Source organism: Lithobates pipiens, unplaced genomic scaffold (genome assembly GCF_037356315.1).
Source record: "Lithobates pipiens isolate NorthernLeopardFrog02 unplaced genomic scaffold, aLitPip1_a1.2 Scaffold_13, whole genome shotgun sequence".
NCBI classification, from domain to species: Eukaryota; Metazoa; Chordata; class Amphibia; order Anura; family Ranidae; genus Lithobates; species Lithobates pipiens.
Window position 1 is genome coordinate 449,917,390 of NW_027507718.1, and position 23,701 is coordinate 449,941,090.

Sequence of the window (23,701 nt, forward strand, 5' to 3'; positions counted from 1 at the left end):
GACCTGGCTTCTGGGGCATGCAAGAGCTCAGTTGCAGTTAAGGAGCCCAATTCTGTGGCAGTCCTGAGGTCCAGTCTGTTGGCAGTCCAGGGCTCTGACTCAGTGGCAGACTTGAGGCCTATCTCAGTGGCAGTCCAATGGCCTGGCTGGGTAGCAGTCCATCAGCTTTCTTGCTGATGACCTGATGACTAATGGTGTAATGAAAAAGTAGAAGGAGAGGTGAAGAAAGACAAATTCATAACCACAGAACTGGGTCCGGGTCATAGGCTATCATGTGGAAGCTATTGTTTCATTATGATAGCCAAGCAACTAACATTTGAAGAAAGTTTAGCAGTTCAAATGCTTAAACGCACAGTAACAGTTTTATTACTGGAAGCTTTATTTGGGTCTGAAGAAGAAGAATTTTTAATGGCTAAAAATATTGGCACGATTGATAAATAATGTGATAAAAGAGATCGTCATCATCATCCACGATGAGGCGGTAAACGCGCTCCTATTTGTTGTACAATCTGGGTGATCAGGGAAGTCCACACACTGCAAAATCTTGACTGGTCTGCGGGCAAGAAAGAGAGCAATGTTACTATAAGAGAAGCATAATGGGAAACAAAGATACTAAACAGTATTTAACCCTTACCCCTGCATAAACCGGAGACACTCTTAAATCTGTGTATATATATACAGTATAAAGGCATGTGGACAGATGAGACTAGCAATGAAGTCTGGCTACCAGGTAAGATATGGGCATATCTGGGTGATGATATCAGACAGCATCCCCATCTTAGCTGTTGGCCGGGGAAATTCTGCCTGGTAGCTGAATGGGGCCAGAAATTTGTCACCCATTGCTAGGATGCTGTCAGCTGCACATCCAATACTGTCCTAGCTAGCAAGGTGCTAAACATGCCATGAGGGCAGAGTGTCTGCTTAATGGACACTGCCTCCTCATTGCCACCCCTTTGCTTGCAACAGATTTATGTGTAGCGCCACCCCCCGAAGGAGCCGCTTGGTGATTTTGGGTCCTCTGATCTCTGCCTCAACTCCAAGAATTACCTCAGCCCCACTGGCACATCCGGTTAAATAAGATTACTACAAACACATTTAATGACATAAGAGGAAAATATCCATTATCCTGGCTGTGGATTGTCACAAAAAATAAAGAGACACACCTAGTAGTGATAAACAAGTTGAATATATTATCACAGTTTAAGACATGTGGAAACTCACAGAATTGTTGAACTTTGCTGTAGAGAATCAATACAATGGAAGTGACAACCTTCAATAGTAGCAACTGTAAGTATAGAAAAGACAGTAAACTATATGCCCATAGTATGGTGCTGAGAGGGAGGGGAGAAGGTTTGTCAACTTCTTGGCTCCATTTGTGCCACAAACACCATTGAGAGATGAACAACACAAGAAAAGAAATGGGTTAAACAGGTAGGCCAGCCAGCCGGCAGCGGCGGCAACCCACTTACCCCATCTAGGAAGCGGCAGAGTGTTCGACAGCTTTCTTCCTCCTCCTGTGGTGTGGATCATGGGGGCTTACACCATGCATCCCTCTCCGCCTCGGCTTTCTATAACATAGCCTGACCTTTCAGCCAATCGGGAAATGGGTATCAGACCCGCGCTTCCTGATTGGCGGAGAGGCGATTCAGTGTTAGAAAAGTGAATATTCATTTGCTTTTCTAACACACCTGGGTGGGCTCCAAGCGCAATGTTCTGCGCTATGAGTCCATCCTATTTTAAAGCCTTTTAGATCCTATGGCTCTAATCAGGTGCTTAAAAAACACCACACCTGCCGCGGTAATTCATGCACCCAGTGTCCTGAAAGGGGCCGGACGCATGAACAGAGGGTGGCCATGGATAGATTCAAGCTATGCATGAATCTATCTATTAATCTAATAGGAGGTGGTGTGGATAGAGGGGGCGGCGCCTGTGCGTTCTTAATGGATGGACCACCCCTGAAGAGTACTAGTATATAAATACAGGAGAGGAAGGAAAGTGTAGGATCTGGAATTGCATTGATGTTTCAATCCGGTCCCAATGAAGTCTATGGAGCTGAATTCGCCCTGGATCAAACTTACCGTACACATGACCCCTTTTTTCGACACATCACAAGTGCAATACATTAATGTGAATGGCTTTCACTGAAAACAATGTTATTTCAGATGAAATTTTAATTTATGCTTTCGAAACTAATCAAAATTGCATAAGAATTCACATTAGTATGAACCGGGCCTAAAGGAGGGATTTACTAAAACTGGAGCACACAGAATCTGGTGCAGCTGTGCCAATCTAACTTCAGTTTGTTCAATTAAGGATTGACCATAAGCCCACGTTCACACTGAACACGGTTTTGAAATTGTGTGAGTTCATCTAAACTCGCACGATTTCAAAGCCACATTTCAATCCCACTTCAGGAGTGACTAAAAAGACATTTGTGCGGGTTCATGCACAGATGTCTATTGAATTCGGCCCGAAGTCACCAAAAGCGGTGCAGGAACTACTTTTGGAAATCGGTGCGGCGCCGCAAAGTCACACAGATTGGGAGGTTCCTATTGCCAGCAATATGCTCCGATTTGACATGTCAAATCGCACCGATGTGAACGAGGGGGAGAGAGAGAAAGTGCAGCCCGGACTGGGGGCAGATCCAGTTTGACGCACCCAGGAGCGGAGGTCCATTTGGAGGTTTCCTGTCTCTTCCCTGGATTTCATCCCCGAGGTCCTGGATCCTGTGGAGCTCCATACTTTGGCCTTTTGTGGCATCATGCCTGCCATACTCCATGTCACTGACATTGGAGTCCACCAGTTCCGGTAAGGGCACACACACTTCTCTTCATTGTTGATGATGCCATATCTTTAATGTCCTCCATATCAGACAGTGTTTTACGCTTTGATTCCTCATTACCCCGTGTTGGAAGATCATATTGTGTTGGACTATACTCTATACAGTTTTTTTGCACGGGTTTGATTTACATATCCTCCAGTGCTCATTGGTGTTGGGTTATTCACCTATACAGTTTTTTACATACATTGGACACTTTGTATATTCGATTTGTTTTATCACCATTATTCACAATTTTTCATATTCATTTATTTATGTTTATGGGTTAGCGCTGCATTATTTACCACTTTGACCTCCATTATTCAATCACGTGCAAGCAAAAATAATTATTTTTTTTCCTTGCATGTGATTGGATTTGATTTACAAAGTAAAAGGGAAATTACAAAATGATAATGTAAGCAACCTACCGCCTTTAGTAAATCAACCCCTCTGCCTCTGACTGAAACTTCGGATGGAACCAAGGAAGGGGAGTGAAAGTGATGGGGGGGATATCTTTTTTTTCTCTTTTTTTTTTTATCGGAAAAAAGTGTTTCATGAGAACCGACAAACAATGCAAGTTCAATTCACATTCCAGAGAGATATGTCACACATTACTTTGCAGATTTTTTTTTTTTATGAAAGTGCTCACCTAAATAGACAAAATCTAGAGGTACAAGTTTAGACATAGTATGTGTACCATGTCAACAACCCACTGTACTGTTACAAAGATCAGACTTACAAATGACTCCTACTTACAAACGGAGTAAGAAAACAGGAAGTGAGAGGAAATCTACCCCTAGGAAGGGAAATTCACTCCTGTAGGAGTTATGGGAAAAAAGTGTTTCCACTGAAGCTTTATCACCAGTCCATGTTTCCCGAACAACCGAAAATTCTCAAAATCCAATTGTCATAGGGACAGAAAGTAAGGTGAAATCTTCTGAACAGGGGCACAGACCGCAAAACAAATGTTACATGGGCGATAACCCTGCCCTATGCTATCCACAAAGCTTAAAATATAGATTTTTATAGATTTTTTTTTTTTTTAAATGTACCTGTTCCGACTTACAAACAAATTCGATTTAAGAACAAACCTACAGTCCCAATCTTGTTTGTAATCCGGGGACTGCCTGTATAAATGCTCATGAAAACACCATATAGTAATGCCCCAACCCACCCTAACCCCACATTAACTAACAAAGTATAATCATGGAAACATATATTACAGTATGTATATATATATATATATATATATATATATATATATATATATATATAATTTTTATTTTTTTTTATTTTTTCAGTATTTATAATAGCAATCTATCCAGGACTAAGGCCCCTTTCACACGGGGCTGCCCGTATTTAGCTACCCGCTTGCTCAGCAGGGATCGCTCTGTTGATCCCCGCCGAGCCGGCGGATGACGAGTCAGAGAGACGGACCTGTCAGAGAGTCCGCTCTCCCCTATGGGAGGATCGGATGATTACGGACCGCCTGTCTGTTTTCATCCAATCCGCCAGACGGATGGAAAATAGGACATCCATCTGTCTGGATTTTGCGGATCAGAGCGGATCGGATGTCAGTGGACATATCACAGAGACAATGGAGCAGCCGTTCAGATCCACCTGAAAAAACTGACGGGCGGATCTGAACGGTCTGCAGATGTGAAGTAAAACCATGTGGTAGTAAAACCATGCAGTAGATCCTACCCATTTACCCCTTTTCTCTATTACTCCCTCCCCCTCCACCTATATCCCTCAACCAACCTTACCCCTTTGTTTCAACATACAGTATTTACAACAAAAGGCCTGAATCTGGACGCCAACAGAAGACAACACATATAGCTTTGTTCATTCAAGCTTTTTTTATTAATGTCAATGTAATGACTGGAGAAATTTGTGACCCTAGTCATAACATTTTCTATGGCCTCTCTTTTCTTTGAATAAATAAAGATTATAAAAGGAACCCAAGCATTTGCACTTATAAGTTAATGTGTTTTGTGATCTAGTGGCAAATGAGGAGAGATACCAAGCTCTCTTCCATTGCTTGCTCCTATACATCCTGCAGCTGCCACAGATCACGGCTGATAGTGGCATGGGAGAAGGGTAAATGGAAATGGACTTCATAGGACAGTTGCACTAAAGTATTTCAAGTTAGATTCATTAAAATGGGCCAAAAGTGATGTGTGGGATCTGGTTGGTAGAAGCATCTCATGCCGCATACACACGATCGGACTATCCGGGGGACTTGGTCTGGCGGACAAACCGGTGGACTTTGCAGCAGAGGTCTGCCGGACTTTCTGAATGAGCGGACCTGCCCACACACGACCAGACTTTTCCGGCGGACTATGGCGGGAGTCGGCCAAACTTTTGAAATGAACGGACTTGCCCACACACAGAGAAAAGTCTGTTAATTTTGAGCGCGGCTCCAGGTAGACGGGACTAGCGCAGGAAGTCAATGTCGCTGCCTCCATCGGCGAGATTGACACCATTGTAGCCCTGTCACCTGGTATGGACCTGCGGCCCCCCCCACCCCAAAGCACCTTGTCCTTATGTTGATGAGGACAAGGGCCTCTTCCCGACAACCCTTGCCGATGGTTGTCGGGGTCTGCAGGTGGGGGTCTTATCGGAATCCGGGAGCTCCCTTTAATAAGGGGGCCCCCAGATACCGGCCCCCCACCCTATGTGAATGAGTATGGGGTACTATGTACCCCTACCCATTCACCTGGTGAAAAAAGTGTAAATAAACGACACAAGTTTTTAATATAATTTATTGGACAGCTCCGGTGGCCTTCTCATCTTCCGTCTTGGGGGGTCTTCTCACCGGACTCCTCCGCTATCTTCTGCTCTTTTACTAGCGGAGGAGCCTGGCTTTCTTCTTCGTCTTAGCCAACGTCCGGGGGGTCTTCTTCCGAATTTGGGGGTCTTATCCCCCTCTTCGGGGTCTTGTTCCTCTCTTCGGTTCTTCTTGCTGGGCCTCCGCTTTCTTCTTCCGGCTCTTTTACTAGTGTCGGCCTTATGATGTCACAGTCCCAGCATCCTCCGGGACTATGACGTCACAGGGGGCGGGTTCATCATGTGACATCACCCGGTGACCTCGCCCCTTGTCCCTATATAAGTCACCGCACAACCTGTCCCTGTCATTGCGGCCAGAGAGAGCGTCGAGTCAATATCTCAAGGAAGAAGAAGAGAAGGCGGCGGCGACAGAAGACCGAGTCAACGCTAGTAAAAGAGCTGGAAGAAGAAAGCAGAGGCTCGGCAAGAAGAACCGAAGAGGGGGTCAAGACCCCCGAAGTCGGAAGAAGAGAAGAAGGTGGCGGCGACAGAAGACCGGGTCACCGCTAGTAAAAGAGCTATAAGAAGATAGTGGAGGCCCGGCAAAAACAACCGAAGAGGGGCACAAGTTCCCCGAAGTCGGAAGAAGACCCCCGGACGGCGGCGGCGACAAAGAAGAAAGCCAGGTTCCTCCACTAGTAAAAGAGCAGAAGATAGCAGAGGAGTCCAGTGAGAAGACCCCCCCCCCCCCAATACAGAAGACTACCGGAGCTGTCTAATAAATTATTTTAAAAACTTGTGTTGTGTTTTTTTATTTACACTTTTTTCCCCAGGTGAATGGGTAGGGGTACATAATACCCCATACTCATTCACATAGGGTGGGGGGTCGGTATCTGGGGGCCCCCTTATTGAAGGGGGCTCCCGGATTCCGATAAGCCCCCCGCCCGCAGACCCCGACAACCAACGGCCAGGGTTGTCGGGAAGGAGCCCTTGTCCTCATCAACATGGGGACAAGGTGCTTTGGGGTGGGGGGACCCCTTCTCCAAAGCACTCCCCCATGTTGAGGGCACGCGGCCTGGTATGGCTCAGGAGGTAGGAGGCACTCGCTCGTCCCCACCCCCTTTCCTGTCCGGCCGACTACGTGCTTGGATAAGGGTCTGATATGGACTTTGGGGGGGGCCCCACGCTGTTTTTTCGGTGTAGGGCTTTCCCTTTAAGTCCATACCAGGTGACGGGGCCAGCGAGGTGTCAATCTCGCTGATGAAGGCGGTGTCATTGACTTCCTTCGCTAGTCCCGTCTACCTGGAGTAACGTTCAAAATGAACAGACTTTTCTCTGTGTGTGGGCAAGTCCGTTCATTTCAAAAGTCCGGCGGACCAGCACAGGCGGGCCCAGCGGACAATTTTGAGTCAAAACTTCTTTCTAAGTCTGCCGGACTTTTGGGAACAAAAAGTCCGCCGGAGCCCACACACGGGCGGATTGAGTCTGCTGGATAGTCCGATCGTGTGTACACGGCATCAGGCTTTTTAAGCTACTTGTAAGGCTTTCTATTGTGTTCCATACACACACATACACACGCATGCACACATCAAATGTTTTATCTCTCACCTTACACACAATGCTGGATGTTATATTTTCTGTGTGTACTACATACTTACACAGTATTTAACATAATAAATTCTATTCTGTATATTGATATTGTTACTTGCCTGTAATTGTCTACACACTTGTATGGAAAATGTCTTGACATTAAAATAGACTCCAGTATCGCTGTGCTGTTCTTTCCACATGAGTCTCTGAAACACACAATAAACCGCGTAGGTTCACCTTCTCAGAAAAAAATTATAATTTACTAAATGGTGCTTATTGTCAAAAAAAGAGAGGATATCTAGCCCACATCCCTAAACTGGATAAATTGCAAACTGGGGAAGTTTTCCTCTAACTGGGACTTTAAAGGGCTATGCTCCTCCACAGATCAAAAAAACATAATTCTAAAAAAAGTATTGTTTTATTAGAAAAAAGTAAAAAAAATGGGATGTAAAATACACAGCATATGCAAGATGCAGATACAAAGATATGATATTGATATTGATAACAATACAGTTCAAAACAACCACTACTCAGTTGGGAAAGATAAGGCAACAGAGATAACCCTTCCCCCTGGGAAAAAATTAAAAGATGAGCTAACATCGTACACCCCCCCCCCCCCCACCCCACCTTGTCCCCTCTGTGGGTGATGAGCTGTCAGTGCCCACACAGCCGGTGCAGGGGTCTGGGGATTTTAAATCTCTGCTATTCTCCCTCTTTTGTTCTGCAGAGCTCCCAGGACAGATCAGAATGATTCTGATTGGTCAGCTCTGGAACAGAGAATTGCTCTGATCTGTCCCAGAAGTCATGCAGAAAGAATAGTGGGGATTTTAAATCCTGGGACCACTGTACTGGCTGTGTGGGCACCAACAGCTCATCACCTATGGTGGTAAGTTCAGCGGGTACCAGGGAGGTCAGAGAGGCTGTAGGGTGTTAGTTCACCTTTTCATTTTTTCTAAAAGGTGAACTAACCCATTAATTCATATGATAGCCTGTTTGCCCAACCTTTCTAATGGAACCATTAGTGATGTACTGTATACGTACGTAGATCTGAGGTCACATTACTATGATAAAACATTACAAAGGCCATGTTATTAGCATTGTTCCCGCACAGGAGCATTACATGGATTTGGAGATCGGGATTTCTGGAAGTGATGAGATTTGCATAAATACCCTGAAAGTTTACATGCGTACTCTACCAAAATGCAAGTTCTCCATAAGAATGCATGGTTATTGGGGCATGCATGCACAGGCCCAGTGGAGAAGATTCTGGCAGAAGGCCCTGTTTTGCTGCAAATTTTATTTTTTCGGGGATTGTGCTTGTGCTATGTTACAGCTTATTCATTTTGAATTGGCTGCCCAAGGCTCCTCCACACCAAATGTTGCAACTTGTAGTCCTACAGATTACATGCTTTTTCATGTACCATTCATTCCGAAGGGCACCCCAACACACCTCTAAATTGCATGTGCCCTGCAACCCACCAGAGCACAATGCACAGTCAACTGTATGTTGCGCTGCAAAAAAATGCAGCCTTACCCAGTCTGTCATGCATTGAGGGTGTTTCAGTCCATTAATTTTGAATGAACTGTTTAATGCAGCTTGCATCAGCCCATGACAACTTATGCATTGCAGCAAACTGTGTTCCAGTGTGAATAGACCTTAACACACCTCAACATATATGTACTATGTTCTGGATATGTTGGGCGCTGCACTTAAATCGGAGGTCCACCCTAAAGTGTCATTGAAATCCCCCTCCGGCGCCACAATTGGCACCTTTCAGGTGGGAGGGGGGTGCAGGTACCTGTACATTACAGGTATCTGCACCCACTTCCGGCGTAGATTCTGCAGAAGGTACGCCCCTTTCCGCAGAATCCACGCCCCTTTCCGAAAGTCCCCCCGCTGCCTGCTGGGAAACACGCGGATCTCAGAGACAGCGGGGACCATCCTTATTGTGCAGCACGACTCGCGCATGCGCAGTAGGGAACCGGGAAATGAAGCCGAAAGGCTCCACTTCCTGATTCCCATAGCCATGATGGCGGCGGCAGAACCCGAGAGACGATCGAGAGATCGGCTTCGGGTGCCAACATCGCGGGCGCGCTGGGCGGGTAAGTGTCACTATTTTAAATGTCAGCAGCTGCAGTATTCGCAGCTGCTGGCTTTAAAAAAAAAAAAACGGCGGAACTCCCGGCGGACTCCCGCTTTAAAGTGATAATAAAGGCAGATTTTTTAAAAATAACAAACATGTTACACTTACATGCTCTGTGCAATGGTTATGCACAGAGAAGCCCAATCCTCCTCTTCTCGGGTCCTCTGCTGGCGCTCCTGGCCCCTCCCTCATACCCAGTGCCCCCATTGCAAGCAGCTTGCTATGGGGGCACCCAAGCAAGCGTGCTCCCGAGCTGCTGCTCTGTGTCTATGCCCCGCCCCCACTCTCTCCTCATTGGCTCACCGGCTGTATTTGCCCTTATGCACATCGCTGGATTGAGATGGGGCTCAGGTAAGTATGGGGGGGGGCTGCTGCTGTGCACAGAAGGTTTTTACCTTCATGCATATAGGAAGCATGAAGGTAAAAAAAAACCCTGAGCCTTTACAACCACTTTAAAGCCTTTTGTGATTATCAAGCCACTGTCCTAGAATCCCATTATTGACTTACCTTGCCTTTTTTCACACTGTATCTCTGTGTGGGTGCAGCCACCTTGGTAGAGGAGCAAGGCTTTCCTTTCTCATGGGGTAATAATCATGAAACAGCAGGAGAGGTGGAAGAAATACAGATTCAAAGAATAAATGAAGCAGGGAGATCTTTACACTACAGGTATCCAGATACAGCTTCCACTCCAGTAATGAGAACAGTGAGCTGCACAGTAGTGAGAGCAGTGAGCTTCACAGTAATGACATCTTTGAATTTCACTCCAGGTCTCCTGAGAATGGCAGTGCATTAGGAGATCTCACATTACAGATACGCAGGTTTGAAGATATAGGCAGAGAATTGCACTGCTTTTAAATGGCTCCCTTGTCACAGGACTTTTCCTGAGCCTCTCCTATCCAATGGAACTCCCTACCACAATCTGTCTATCTCCCACTCTGTCCACTTTTAGACGATCCCTGAAAACCCTTATGTTCAGAGAAGCCTATTCTGCCCCTACCAAATAACTGTATTTATATTTTCTCTATCAGCTCATCCTCTATAGCTATTACCTTTTGTATCACTTGACTCTCCCTCTTAGATTGTAAGCTCTAACGAATAGGGCCCTCTGTTTCCTCCTGTATTGAATTGTATTGTAACTGTACTGTCTGCCCTCAAGTTCTAAAGTGCTGCACAAACTGTTGATGCTATATAAATCCTATATAATAATAATAATACTTTTTCGGGAGGAATTCAAGACAAAGGTTCATCTTTCAGGGTACTGCTTAACAGAACCAAATGTTCCTTATAAGGTAGCAAATCTTTATTTATTGAGTTCAGATTCACTTTCAATTATCCATTCTACACTGGACATGAAGCTCTCGATAACAGCAAACAGTCGTCATTTTATAATGTTTGCCTCTTCTAAGGCTCGATTCACACGAATGCGTTTTTTGATGCATTTTGCATTTTTCAGAAATGCAGGGACATTTTTTAACATGTATTCCTATGGAACATATTTTCACATCAATGCATTTTTGTGCCTCTGCGTTTTTGGAAAGGGTCGGAGACGTTTTTCCCGCAAAATGCAGCAGCGTTTTGCATGTAATAGACTTCACTGGACCCGCATCCAAGATGCGTTTTTACAGCGATTTGACGCGATTTTCGTTTTGTGATTTGTGTTTTCTTTTCTTTTTTCTAGCTGTACATTCACTGTATTTAACTGGGGAAGACCGCTGACAGCTAATGACTCATCGGTTGTTAAGGACGTGGCGGCTGGCTTCCCGGCCCCCTCCTTAGCAACCAGCTATATACAGTGTAGAACAAAATGCAAAACGCTAAGGCTGGATTCACACCTATGCATTTTTAATGCTTTTTGCATTTTGCAGATTTGCACTACAGAACGTGTTCCATAGGAAACAATGTTAACTGGACTGTAGTGCAAATCTGCAAAATGCAAAAAGCACTAAAAATGCATAGGTGTGAATCCAGCCTTAGACTGGTTCTGAGGAATGCAGTCTCACAGTCATAAGGAGTCATAAAGGTCATTACTTTTTAGTTTATGGGTCGTGGTAAATTCAAGTTGTCTGTTATTTTTTTTTGTAGTGTGGACACATAATTATACCTTTTGTGCGAGTGACACGTACATAAAGGTCATTACTACTCAGCATACTTGGTAAAATTTGCTACTTACACATCAACTCCGCCAATGTCATCCATCACCCAGATGTTAATTTTGGTTACCTTGTCGTCTTGAAAATTGGGAATTTCATATTCTGATAAAAAACTAAAAAAAAAAAAAAAAAAAAAAAAGACTTTTACATAAACTATCATGACATCGGCTGTGTGTAATAAATACATCTCATATGCCGTAGACCTGGCCAAGGAAGCTGATTGACTGCCTGTTCTTTCGAGCCACACATGCGTAGTGTGTACTCTCTTATGTCACAGCTGCTGAGCTCCTCATAGGTGACAGGGGAGAGTTCACACTGAGCACATGCAGCCCCAAAAAATAGTGTAACGCTCCCTCCCGTGCCACTAGGGGGCACTGAGCCCAACAGGGTCTCTGTCCCCACAATGAATTGGAACAGAGCCATCACAGGATTAAAGGGAAGCCTATTTTAAAAGGATTTATGGATCACATTCTATAAACAGAAAGGGAGCCCTGGCTGGTAGGTAGGATTAGCACACCATACTGCCGTACCCATATGGGAAAGCCCATCCTTTTACTACCACACACACATGTGTTGAGTAGGGTAAGGCCTCATGCACATGGACGTTTTTACAGCCACTTTTTTGAGCTTTTTTTGCAGCTTAAAAACGGCTGTCCATGTTAGTCTATGGCTTCATGCCCACCTAGGCGTTTTTGAGCTGCAAATGGCATAGGCGTTTTTAAGCTGTAAAAAAAACCCAGGACCAGTGCGTTCCGTGGCGTGGAGCTAGAGCTGTAAAAACGTGAATCGCGGGAAAACGCGCATAAACGCGCAACATATTTTCTTTGTTTTGTGAGTGCTATAGCCAAGAGATGTGTTTCTTAAAAAACGCTACTTAACGCTAACGCTAAAAAACGCGCAAAAACGCCAATGCAAAACGCGGTAAAAATCAAGTTTTTAACAACAATTTTTCCAGGCATCGGAGATAGCTTTGCAGTAATAGTACATCTAAAGAAGAGTATAAAATCAGATTGTATAGTGTATGGTCAACATAGACTTTCATAGATTATTAGATATAGGTTCTATATCTAATATAATATAATATAATAATAATATAATATATATAATATATAGGATATAATTATATATATTATATATATTATAATATAATATATATTATATTATATATTATATATATTATATATTATATATTATATATATTATATATATTATATATATTATTATATATATAGGATATAATAATAATATAATATATAGGATTATTAGATATAGGTTCAGAAAGTGAGACCTTGATATGAGACCTTAAAGTGGAGGACCACCCTAAAAAAAAAATACATTAAAAATTAGAAAAAAATCTAAAAAAAAAAAAATTTTTTTTTACTTACCAGAAATGCCTGTTGCTAGGCACATAATCCTAATCTGCCTCTTCCTCCTCCTCGGAGATCTTCTTTCTTCTCTCCTCATCGCGTTGTCTTCTGGATAATGGGTCACACTTTGTTCTGGGAACTGTGTGTCCCAGAACACAGCGCGTCCCATTCACAAAGCGCTGCGCGACTCGTGCATGCGCAGTAGGAAACGGGCAGTGAAGCAGCAAGGCTCCACTGCCTGTTTCCCTTAGAAAGAATGGCGGCGCTGGGACCCGAGAGCCGAGGGATGGGGCGGCCGACATCGTGGGCGCCCTGGAGAGGTAAGTCGGCTTATTAAGTCAGCAGCTGCAGTGTTTGCAGCTGCTGACTTTTAATTAATTTATTTTTTTAAACGGCCCTCCTCTTTAAGATGGGTAAAGCCCAACACCAAGAAATGTGAAAATTCATCCTGGCAGTGGTACGGGTCCCACACTCAGGGCTGGTACAAGGGGTGGCTGCCCTGGGCACTGTGGTGACATGTGAGGTGGAGGGGGGTGCACAAGGAGATATGGGGGAGGGGATTTGTGTTGGAAGGGGAGATTTGGGGGGGTCACAAAGGCAAAAGTATTGTTCTAGGAGGGGAAATTGGGGGGGGGTGCTAAGAGTGGTGATTTAGAGGATTTGTGTTGGGAGGGGGTGTGGAGGGAAGATTTGTGCATGGAGGGGGGATTTTCAGCGAGGGGAGAAGATGTGTACTAGGAGTGGTGAATTTTTGGTTGGGGGCATTTGAGCTGGGGTGATTTGGGGGATGGGGTGGGGCAAATATCCACGCTGGGAGGGGGGGGATTACTGCTCAGTGTTTTTGTGGGGGGGAGGGGCTTTTTGCTGACACATCATGCTCATACATCTTGGGGAGGGCACAGTTTCACATGTTCGCCCTGAAGTCTAGATGACCTTGTCCTTGCACTGAAAGGGTTAAGTGCTGGGTTCACATATTGTATGTGCGGTTTCATGCCTGGGGTTCTGTGCGTTTCTGTTCACTGGTTCAGGTGCGATTAAAGTCCAAAGTTTTTGACTGAATTTGCACCTGAACCGGACCCAAAAGCACACAGGACCCTTTTGCAATCTGTTCCACGCTCACCCCGGACCTGTGTAAACTGGCTCCACTGAGAGTCAGTCACACTCACCTGTCATGCAAATTGGCACATATGTGAACCCAGCCTTAGTCTATGGGGCATGAAGATGTACTTACCCACTTGTCCGCCCCTCCACTCTGCTAAACCAGTCCCCACAGTGTCTTCTCCTCAATGCTCCAGTGGTCTAGGGATGTCATCAAAACTAAACTGATGCAGGGTCCATAGGGTGTCCCTATTTCTGACGTTAAATAAGGTTTAAAGCTGGTCATACATAGATTTTAAAATAAATGTTTGTACAAAAATTCTCATACGTGCTTTTGATGACATGATGAATATTGTTCAAAAGTACTTTTTTTACAATCGATTTTGAAGTGTATGGACTTAGTTTGTTCAAGAAAAATTTCACATCCTGCTCCTTCCAATTTTATTGTCACTGCATTTGAAAAACAAGCGTCAATTTGACCCTCACTAATGAATAGAAAATTGAAGAATGTTCTTAAAACCAAACTTTTTAAACAAATTCTATTAGTGTATGGTCAGCTTTACTCCAATGACAGGGGCACAAACCATTCAAATCTATAGGAACAAAGGATATACACTTTGGTTGGTTGGCAGTTGCTATCGAGGGGGGGGGGGGTTCAATTAGAGTAGGTTAGTGGGGTAGGTAGTGGGGGCTGGAATTTTCTTTTCCAGCCCCCATTTTGTTCAAAATAGGTACAATTTTAATATGATTGAATGGAGTTGTCTTCAGAGTGTCCCAAGTGTGAGGAGATGGTTCCAATCAATATGGTGGATTACTATGGAGTCATGGTAAGCACAGGCTGCCATGCAAAGGTCCGTGTAATCAGTAAATATACTGTATATCAGCCCTCAAAGTTTCCACTCGCCTGCTCGCATTTGGCGAGTGGAAATAAGCTGAGGGCGAGTGGAGCTGCATCAGAGGAGGACCTGGTACACCTGCCAGGAAGAAAGATGGCGGCGGGCGCTTTCTGTCCCTTTTCCAACCTCCTACTCTTTGTTCCAGGAACACATAATCCACCCTCAGCCATACTGCAGATACAGCGTATACCGACTTTTAGTGCCAGCCCCCGGGGTACCAAGCTGATCCTGGAGAAATGTCAATTATAGAAGAGGGATGAGGAGACCTGCGGCTGGGGACAAAGCAGAAGAGGTGAGGTGAGTGCACTTCTGTTCCCCAACTAACCAAGAGAAGGGGGAGGAGAGGGGACACATAATAGGACACTGGAGGGGACATGGGGAGGAGAAATCACTGGAGGGGGGCCCGAGAAATAAAATAAAAAAACTGAAAAACTCTGCCTCCATGGGATGCGTCCCGCCGACTGATGTCTTTTTGCGGTGACTACTGTTATATAGCAAAGGGCAGGGCCACCCGGTGACGCAACTGAGTGACCCCGCCCACTTCGGACTTCATGTGATGTCAGAGGGGGTGGGGTCACCCGTTTACATCACTAGTGGCCCCGCCCTTTGCTATATAACAGCTGTCACCATGAAAAAACAGCAGTCACCGGGATGCCTCCCATAGAGGTAGAGTTTTTCCGTTTCTGTTTTCCCCTCCAGTAAAAGAATTTTCTAAAACTGTCTGCTGTCATTTTTAATTTTTTGACACTGTGGGAGGGAACCTACGCTGTTTTTCTCCATGATTTTTTATGTATATTGCTGGGATATGGCAGTACATTACAGCAAGCAATTTTAAAGTACATTTTTTTCCTTTAGAAATGTCATTCTGCTGCGGTACTGTTATAAACATGGGAGAAATGGGTTACTTTACAGGCAGACTAAGGGGACCCCCCAAGATATTTAACCACTTAACAACCAGCCCATAGCCGAATGACGGCTACAGAGCGGTTGTTTAACTCTGGGAGGCCTTCATATGACGTCCTCCCAGAATTCTGCTCTCTCGCTCCCCCTGGGGCGAGCACTCGAGAGCATCCGTGACCGCCGGGTCCATAGGACCCGACGCATCACGGATCAGGGTAAACGGCCGCTCATCGGGGTCGTTTACCACATGATCGCTCCGGATCACTTGTAAACAAACCTCCCTCCCCCTCTCTGTACCGATCGGAACAGCGGAGGGGGAAGAGATCGGTGTCAGCAGCGATGTGGGCTGCATCTGCAGTGCCCACATCGCTGCTCACCAAAATGTAACCCCTCAATTCCCTGCCAATACTCTGCATTACTGTGCAATACTCTGCATTACTGTGCAACACTCTGCATTACTGTGCAACACTCTGCAATACCCTGCAACACTCTGCAATACCCTGCAACACACTGCAATACCCTGCAACACTCTGCAATGCTCTGCAATACCCGCCAATACCCTGCAACACTCTGCCAAGCTCTGCAAAACCTGCCAATACCCTGCAACACTCTGCAACACCCGCCAATACCCTGCAGCACTCTGCAATGCTCTGCAACACCCGCCAATACCCTGCAACACTCTGCAACACCCGCCAATACCCTGCAACACTCTGCAATGCTCTGCAACACCCGCCAATACTCTGCAATGCTCTGCAACACCCGCCAATACCCTGCAACACTCTGCAATGCTCTGCAACACCCGCCAATACCCTGCAACACTCTGCAATGCTCTGCAACACCCGCCAATATCCTGCAATGCTCTGCAACGCAATACTCTGCAACGCCATACTCTGAGATACCCAGCCATACCCAGCCATAGTCGGTGATATCCTGCAATACCCAGCCATAGACATCCCCCTTCTGCCGCCCTCTGGTGCTTCTACCGACTTGCCAATACGATCAAAGCCAGAATCTTATTTTTTTTTTCTGGCTTCCCAGCTTAGAGGTGAGATGTGGGGTCTTATTGACCCCATATCTCACTGTAAAGAGGACCTGTCATGCCATATTCCTATTGCAAGGGATGTTTACATTCCTTGTAATAGGAATAAAAGTGATCAAAACATTTATTTTTGGGGAAAAAAAAGTCAAACTAAAATAATTAAAGTAAAATGAACAATAAATTTTTTTTTTTTTTAAAGCGCCCCTGTCCCCATGTGCTCGCATGCAGAAGCGAAGGCATATGTAAGTCCCGCCCACATATGAAAACGGTGTCCAAACCACACATGTGAGGTATCGATGCGAACGTTAGAGCGAGAGCAATAATTCTAGCCCTAGACCTCCTCTGTAACTCAAAACATATAACCAGTAAAAAAAAAATTTAAATCGTCACCTATGGGGATTTTTAAGTAGCAACGTTTGGCGCCATTCCACGAGCGTGTGCAATTTTAAAGAGTGACATGTTAGGTATCTATTTACTCAGCGTAACTTCATCTTTCACATTATGCAAAAATTGGGCTAACTTTACTGTTTTTTTTTGTTTTTTTTTTAAGCAAAAAATGTTTTTTTTCCAAAAAAAAGCATTCGAAAAATTGCTGAGCAAATACCGTGCGAGATAAAAAGTTGCAACGACCACCATTGTATTCTCCAGAGTGTTTGCTAAAAAAACATATATAATGTTTTGGGATTCAATGTAATTTTCTATCAAATAAATGATTATTTTTACATGTAGGAGAGAAATGTCAGAATTGTCCTGGGTGCTCCAGAACGCCTGATGGGGCTCCCTGCATGTTGGGCCTCTGTATGTGGCCACACTGTGTAAAAGTCTCACACATGTAGTATCGCCGTACTCGGGAGTAATAGCAGAATGTGTTTTGGGGTGTAATTTGTGGTATGCATATGCTGTGTGTGAGAAATAAACTGATAATATGACAATTTTGTGAAAAAAAAAAATGTAAAAAAAATCTTGATTTTGCAAAGAATTGTGGGAAAAAATGACAACTTCAAAAAACTCATCATGCCTCTTACTAAATACCTTGGAATGTCTTCTTTCCAAAAAGGGGTCATTTGGGGAGTATTTGTAATTTTATGGCATGTTAGGGTCTCAAGAATTGAAATAGGCCGTCAGTACTTCAGGTGTGATCAATTTTCAGATATTGGCACCATAGCTTGTGGACTCTATAACTTTCACAAAGACCAAATAATATCCACCAATTTGTACTTATTTTTACCAAAGATATGTAGTAGTATAAATTTTGGCCAAAATTTATGAAGAAAAAATTACTAATCTGCTAAATTTTATAACAGAAACAAAGAAAAATTAATTTTTTTACAGAATTTTCTGTATTTTTTCTTTTATAGCACAAAAAAAAAAAAAAAAACGAGCGGTGATTAAATACCACCAAAAGAAAGCTCCATTTGTATGAAAAAAAGGACAAACATTTCATATAGGTCCAGTGTTGCATGACTGAGTAATTGTCATTCAAAATGTGAGAGCACCAAAAGCTGAAAATTGGTCTGTGTTTAAGTGCCCAGTGGTCAAGTGGTTAAAGGAATATTTCATTTTTATTGTTTCACTTTAAGCATTCTCAAAATCACTGCTCCTGAAAAAAAAGGCATTTTTAAAAACTTTTTTCACATTGATACATGTCCCCTGGTGCTGTACCCGGGTTTGTAAATATTTTTTATGGCAATACCTTGCATATAAGCCTTTCAAATGAACACTTTTGATCATTCATTTGTGTCCCATAGACGGTGTTCGCGCAAATTATTTGTCTATTCGCATGTTTTGATGCAAACCCAACTGAGAGGTAGGGTTGCCACCTGTCCAGGATTCACCCAGACAGTTTGGGTTAGGAATCATGCATCCGGGTTTCAGACTGCCTGAAACCCGGAAACATTATTTTGACTGGACTATGGCTTCCCAGCAGGGTTGCTGGCTGCAGCTGTCTAGGCTGAGAGTGTCTGTTACACTCTTTCACACTGCCCAAAGCCAGCACTAACAATCCACCCCCAAACACACACATAGACGGGAGAGGAGAGAAGGCTCGATCAGCACCTCATCCTCCCACCCCTACCCCTCTGTGTCTGCCCACACTCCAATCCCCAGTGCTGTGCCTCAGAAAAGTAAAGTTGGGGCCAAAAATTTCAATTCAGTAGCCTCGGATGCATCTGGATGAGAGGTGCAGACTGCCAAGTGGTGAGTGAGCTCACCGTCCGTCCCTGTCTGTCACTGAAGTCTCCCCCTTTCTCTCTCCTGCCTCTGAGTGAGTACACTAAGGTAAATCAGGGTTCTCAGAGCACCCCTTATATCACAGTTCCCCTTTACACCAGAAGCCACAGTGTTCCCCCTTACATTAGAGTCCTCTCTGTACATCAGAGTTCTCAGTGTTCCCCCTTAAATCAGGGTTCTCAGAGAATTGCTTATGTTAGAGGCCCCAGAGTTCTCCCTTACATCAGAGTCTGCAGAGACCCCCTTACAGTGAAACTCTGCGAGTTCAGATGTAAAAGGGGAACTCTGTGGACTCTGATGTAATGGGGGACTCTTGTTATTAATATGATTAGAAATGTTATTTAATGGCAAAATATATGTATAGTTTATACTATAAAAAAAATTGGCGTGCTCCGCTAAAGTGTTCGGGTTTGACTTGAACAAAAAGGTGGCAACCCTACTGGGGGGTGCTCGGCTCATCCCCATTTATCACAGTCAGATCATTGAAATATGATTGCCGATTGCTGGTATTGGTTATTTTTATTTTTTCATTATTCAGTGTAATTATTACAATAAATAAGGACAAAAATAAAAATAACCAATACCAGCAATCAACAATCATATTTCATTGATCGGAGTGTGATAAATAAAATAAGGATAAAATCTGATAATTTACAAGGGCGTGTGAAAAGGTTGAGTGAGGCCCGGAACGGAAAAGACAGAAAAGAAAAAGTAGTGCAGGGCCGGGCATGACCATGTGTTTAGGGGAGACAATGCATGGGTTAATATGAAGAGATTAGAGGGGAGGGGACAGTGAGGAGGCAGTTTTTCCCACCCACCCTCCCTATATGTTGTCTGTGTTTGTTGGTTTATGTGTTTTCTTTCTTTCAGGAGCATGGCAGATGGTCGTCATGGCAGCTGTGGATTGGCGGTGTTTTGTTGGTCTTTGACGGTGGCAGTAAACATATGTGATGGAAAGGGGTGGGGGGCTCATCGGTAGTATGTGCCCCTCCGGTGTATTCCAGCGAAAGGTTAGCTGGAATACTGTAATGGTTGCACTGCGGGAAGGGGGTTGTCTCCGAGCTGATTATCCGCTGGAGGCCTATCGTGTGGAAAAAGGTCCCGCAGTGTATTGGTGGAATATGTGTTGGAGTTCCGGGGTGCCGTCAAAGACCAACAGGCTGGAGTTGAACAAGTTGTTACGGAGGTGATATTTTGGTATATATTTGATATTGGAGTTATTTATATGGTGTGAATAATAAATAGGCTGCTATGGCCATTTATACTCCAAAATTAAGGTGTGGTCTCATCATTTTAGAAGGGTAAGAAATGGGGATGTTGGAGTACAGGTGGTAAAGCAGTAAGAGGCAGGTTGGGTACCTCTGAACTACACTGGTCATGTATCCTAACAGCGTGTTTAGGAGTGGAATTAGGTGCGGGACAAGGTAGGATTTGGGTGGGGCGACTGATGGCAAGTAACTCTTAAGTCCTGGCTAGTAGCTCAGGACTTGAAATTTTTCTGTATATAATATCTGTGTTCAGGAGAACTAGGGAGGGGTTTTGGGGTACTTTTCAGAAGTTGTTTTTTATATTATGCTCACTCAAATACAGAGTGTTATAAACACTCTATAGGCTATCACACATGCATTAGGACTTGATCCCACCTAGTGCATTAAGTTCTGTTAACCTCCCTAGCGGTAATCCCGAGTCTGGCTCGGGTTGGGATTTTCATTACAATAGCGGTAACCCCGAGCCAGACTCGGGTTTGCACCGCTCGATGCAGGGGAGGACACAGGGATCATTACTCACCTTGTCCCCTGGATCCAGCGATGTCCGCCGCGCTGTGTGATCGAGCCGTCCTGCGCTCGATTCACAGTGCCGAATGCCGCCGAGCTCCGTTCACTGCGACGTTACGACGCACGGGAGCAGAGAACGGCGGCAAATTCAAAAAAGTAAAAACACACAAAACACACACAGCACTGTAATCTTACAGATTACAGTGCTGTAGTAAAAAATACACACCCCCTTTGTCCCTAGTGGTTTGTGCAATGCCCTGCATGCACTTTTATATTATAAATACTGTTTTTTACTGCTTGGAATTTGGAGATTGTCCATAGCAACCAAAACATGTCCCTTTTTCAGTTTTTTTTGGATTTGATTACATTATTGAATAATTTTTATTATTCTTTATTATATTATAAACTTTATCATACCCGGGATGTCCGCTAGACTCTGGTTTGAAGAGATTTCAGAGCGTTATTCCTAAGAATTACAGGACTACAAAATAAAAGCCAGATTTCCATGCAAAATAATTGTACCGCTTTCAGCACCTTATTCCAGACTGAATCATACCGCCAGGGAGGTTAATCAATGCAGTCTCAACGCAGACACAGCAAATACCGTTGCTGTCTCTATGTGTCAGATTCACACCATTGCATTGCGTTGGTGTGCGCCGAGAAAAAAAATCTACACAAAAATTGTCTATACATGCTGCATTATTTTGCAGCACACAAAAATGCATTACAACACACATTAGCACATCAAAATGCTCTGCTGTGTATAGAGTTAAAGGAAGTGTAGGTTACATTTTTTTCTTCACACAAGCCAATGTGATTGCGAAAGTAATCTGATGCAACTCAACAGCAACTACAAGCTAGTTACGCCTGTTTACACAACAGAATGACTGATAAATACTTATTTATACCTGGGCACAGGGAAAGCACCTCCTGGTGTGGATCCATTCAGCAAGATCTGGATTTCCCCAGAGCTTTCTTTGGCATACTACAAAATGCAACAAAACATTCACATATTACATCAGCAGAGTGGACATCAAAACAAATAATTCTAAGAATTCTTCATGTATTTGTAAGCTGTCAGGATGTGGATCAGTTGCTGATGGCACTGTGCTTCCCACAGCGGGAGGTTGTAGTTCCCATGTCCACCAGCAGGTGTTTTCCAGCAGCCAGTAGATTCCAGTAATCAGTGTCCACCTGATGTTGACTGCTGGGAGGGTATTTAGTCCCTCCTCTACTATAAGCCCTTGTACACACGGTCGGAGATTCTGACGGAATGTGTCCTATCGGATAATCCGACTGTGTGTGGTCTCCATTGGACTGTTTCTGTCAGAGTATCCGATGGACCAAGTTTCCCAACTTGTCCGTAAAATTTTCCGACAAAATGCTCCGATCGGACATACTCCGATCATGTGTAGCCTACTCCGACAGACAAAGTGCCACGCATGCTCAGATCAAATTCCTAGACCAAAGCTATTGGCTACTAGCCTGAACGTAGTCCCGTCATAACGAAATAACGTCATCACGTTATGTACAATCGGGTTTTCCGACAACTTTGTCCGACCGTGTGTATGCAACAGTTTCGGCCAAAATCCGTCGGACAAAATCAAACGGATTTGGTTGTCAGAATGTCCGACCGTGTGTACAAGGGCTTAGACTTCGTTCAGGGCCAGTTAACACTAGACACTAGACAACGCAGGTTGAACTGGATGGACTGGTGTCTTTATTCAACCTTACTATGAAACTATGAAACTAACACCACATGCATTCCAGTATTTTTTTCCTACATCTAAAACACATAGAAAATAGGCTACATGGGTTTCAATGGCATAGTTCACACCAGTGCTTGCAGTTCCAGTGTATTCCAGCACAGAACTGTACTGTAACGTGGTAGAACACATCATATTCCAAAACACATTCCATGCACTGGAATACACCTACACGTTTTGTAGTGTGAACTAGCCCTCTGTATTTTGCTTGCTTGCCATTTATCCTGCTCCTGATCTTGCTCCTGCCATTCATCCTGTACCCTACTGCCACTTATCAGCTCCCTGTATTCCTGATCATAGTCATGGTCCCCCCTTCCTATCTGTTCCCTGCGTCTGCAGTTTACCCTGTTGATCCGTGTTCCCCTTTTTGTATACAGTATATTGTATCATGTTTGTTTTCTAGTTATGCTTTCTGTCACTTTCTGGGGTTGCTAGTTAGGTATTTTGTTATTGGGTTATGACTCACTGATATCTTTGTTTGCTGTGTTTTCTATTTGCTGGTGTTTGGATGTCTTTTATTTTACTATTAATACAATTGATTTACTATATACTATATAGACTGGTCTCCGTTTTAGGGTTGCCACCTTTTCTTCATGTCAAACCCGAAATCTTTAGCGACGCACAGCAATATTTTAATTTTTTTGTATAAACTATACATATATTTTGGTAATAAATAACATTTCTAATCATATGAAGTTAATAACAAGAGTCCCCCTTTACATCAGAGTCCACAGAGTTCCCCTTTTACATTTGAACTTGCAGAGTTCCCTTTCACCGTAAGGGGGGACTCTGCAGACTCTGATGTAAGGGAGAACTCTGGGAACCCCAACATAAGAGATTCTCTGGAAACCCTGATTTAAGGAGGGGAAACACTGAGAACTCTAATGTAAGGGAGAACAATGTGGCCTCTCATGTAAAGAGGAACTCTGATGTAAGGGGTGCTCTGAGAACCCTGATTTGCCTTAGTGTACTCACTCAGAGGCAAAAGTTCCGGCACTTGGTTCTAGGGACTTGTCTGGTGAGAGCACACTAGCATGGGCACTGGTTGCCTCTGCAGCAGCTTGCGTGGGGAGTATTGGGTACTACACACCGCGATCCAGTCACTGTATCCTGTCACAGTAAGATCCAAGCATTTGCCCACATCTGAGCGGTGTCCCGAG

General features: G+C 44.1%; 1 protein-coding gene across 5 annotated transcripts in view; it reads right to left on the minus strand.

Annotated features, from left to right (window-relative positions):
* Nucleotides 1–355: 355 nt before the first annotated feature.
* LOC143975392 (ADP-ribosyl cyclase/cyclic ADP-ribose hydrolase 2-like) overlaps nt 356–23,701 on the minus strand; it is a 63,343-nt gene continuing 39,997 nt past the window's right edge. For 4 of the 5 annotated variants that reach the window (XM_077477754.1, XM_077477753.1, XM_077477752.1 and 1 more), the window contains 4 exons: nt 21,684–21,760; nt 11,492–11,584; nt 7,297–7,383; nt 356–553 (listed from right to left, as the gene is read on the minus strand). In XM_077477754.1, coding sequence (XP_077333880.1) covers nt 406–553; nt 7,297–7,383; nt 11,492–11,584; nt 21,684–21,760 — 405 coding nt within the window. In that variant the 3' untranslated portion in view covers nt 356–405. The remainder of the gene's footprint in view (nt 554–7,296; nt 7,384–11,491; nt 11,585–21,683; nt 21,761–23,701) is intronic. The other variant, XM_077477755.1, reaches the window with a different exon arrangement.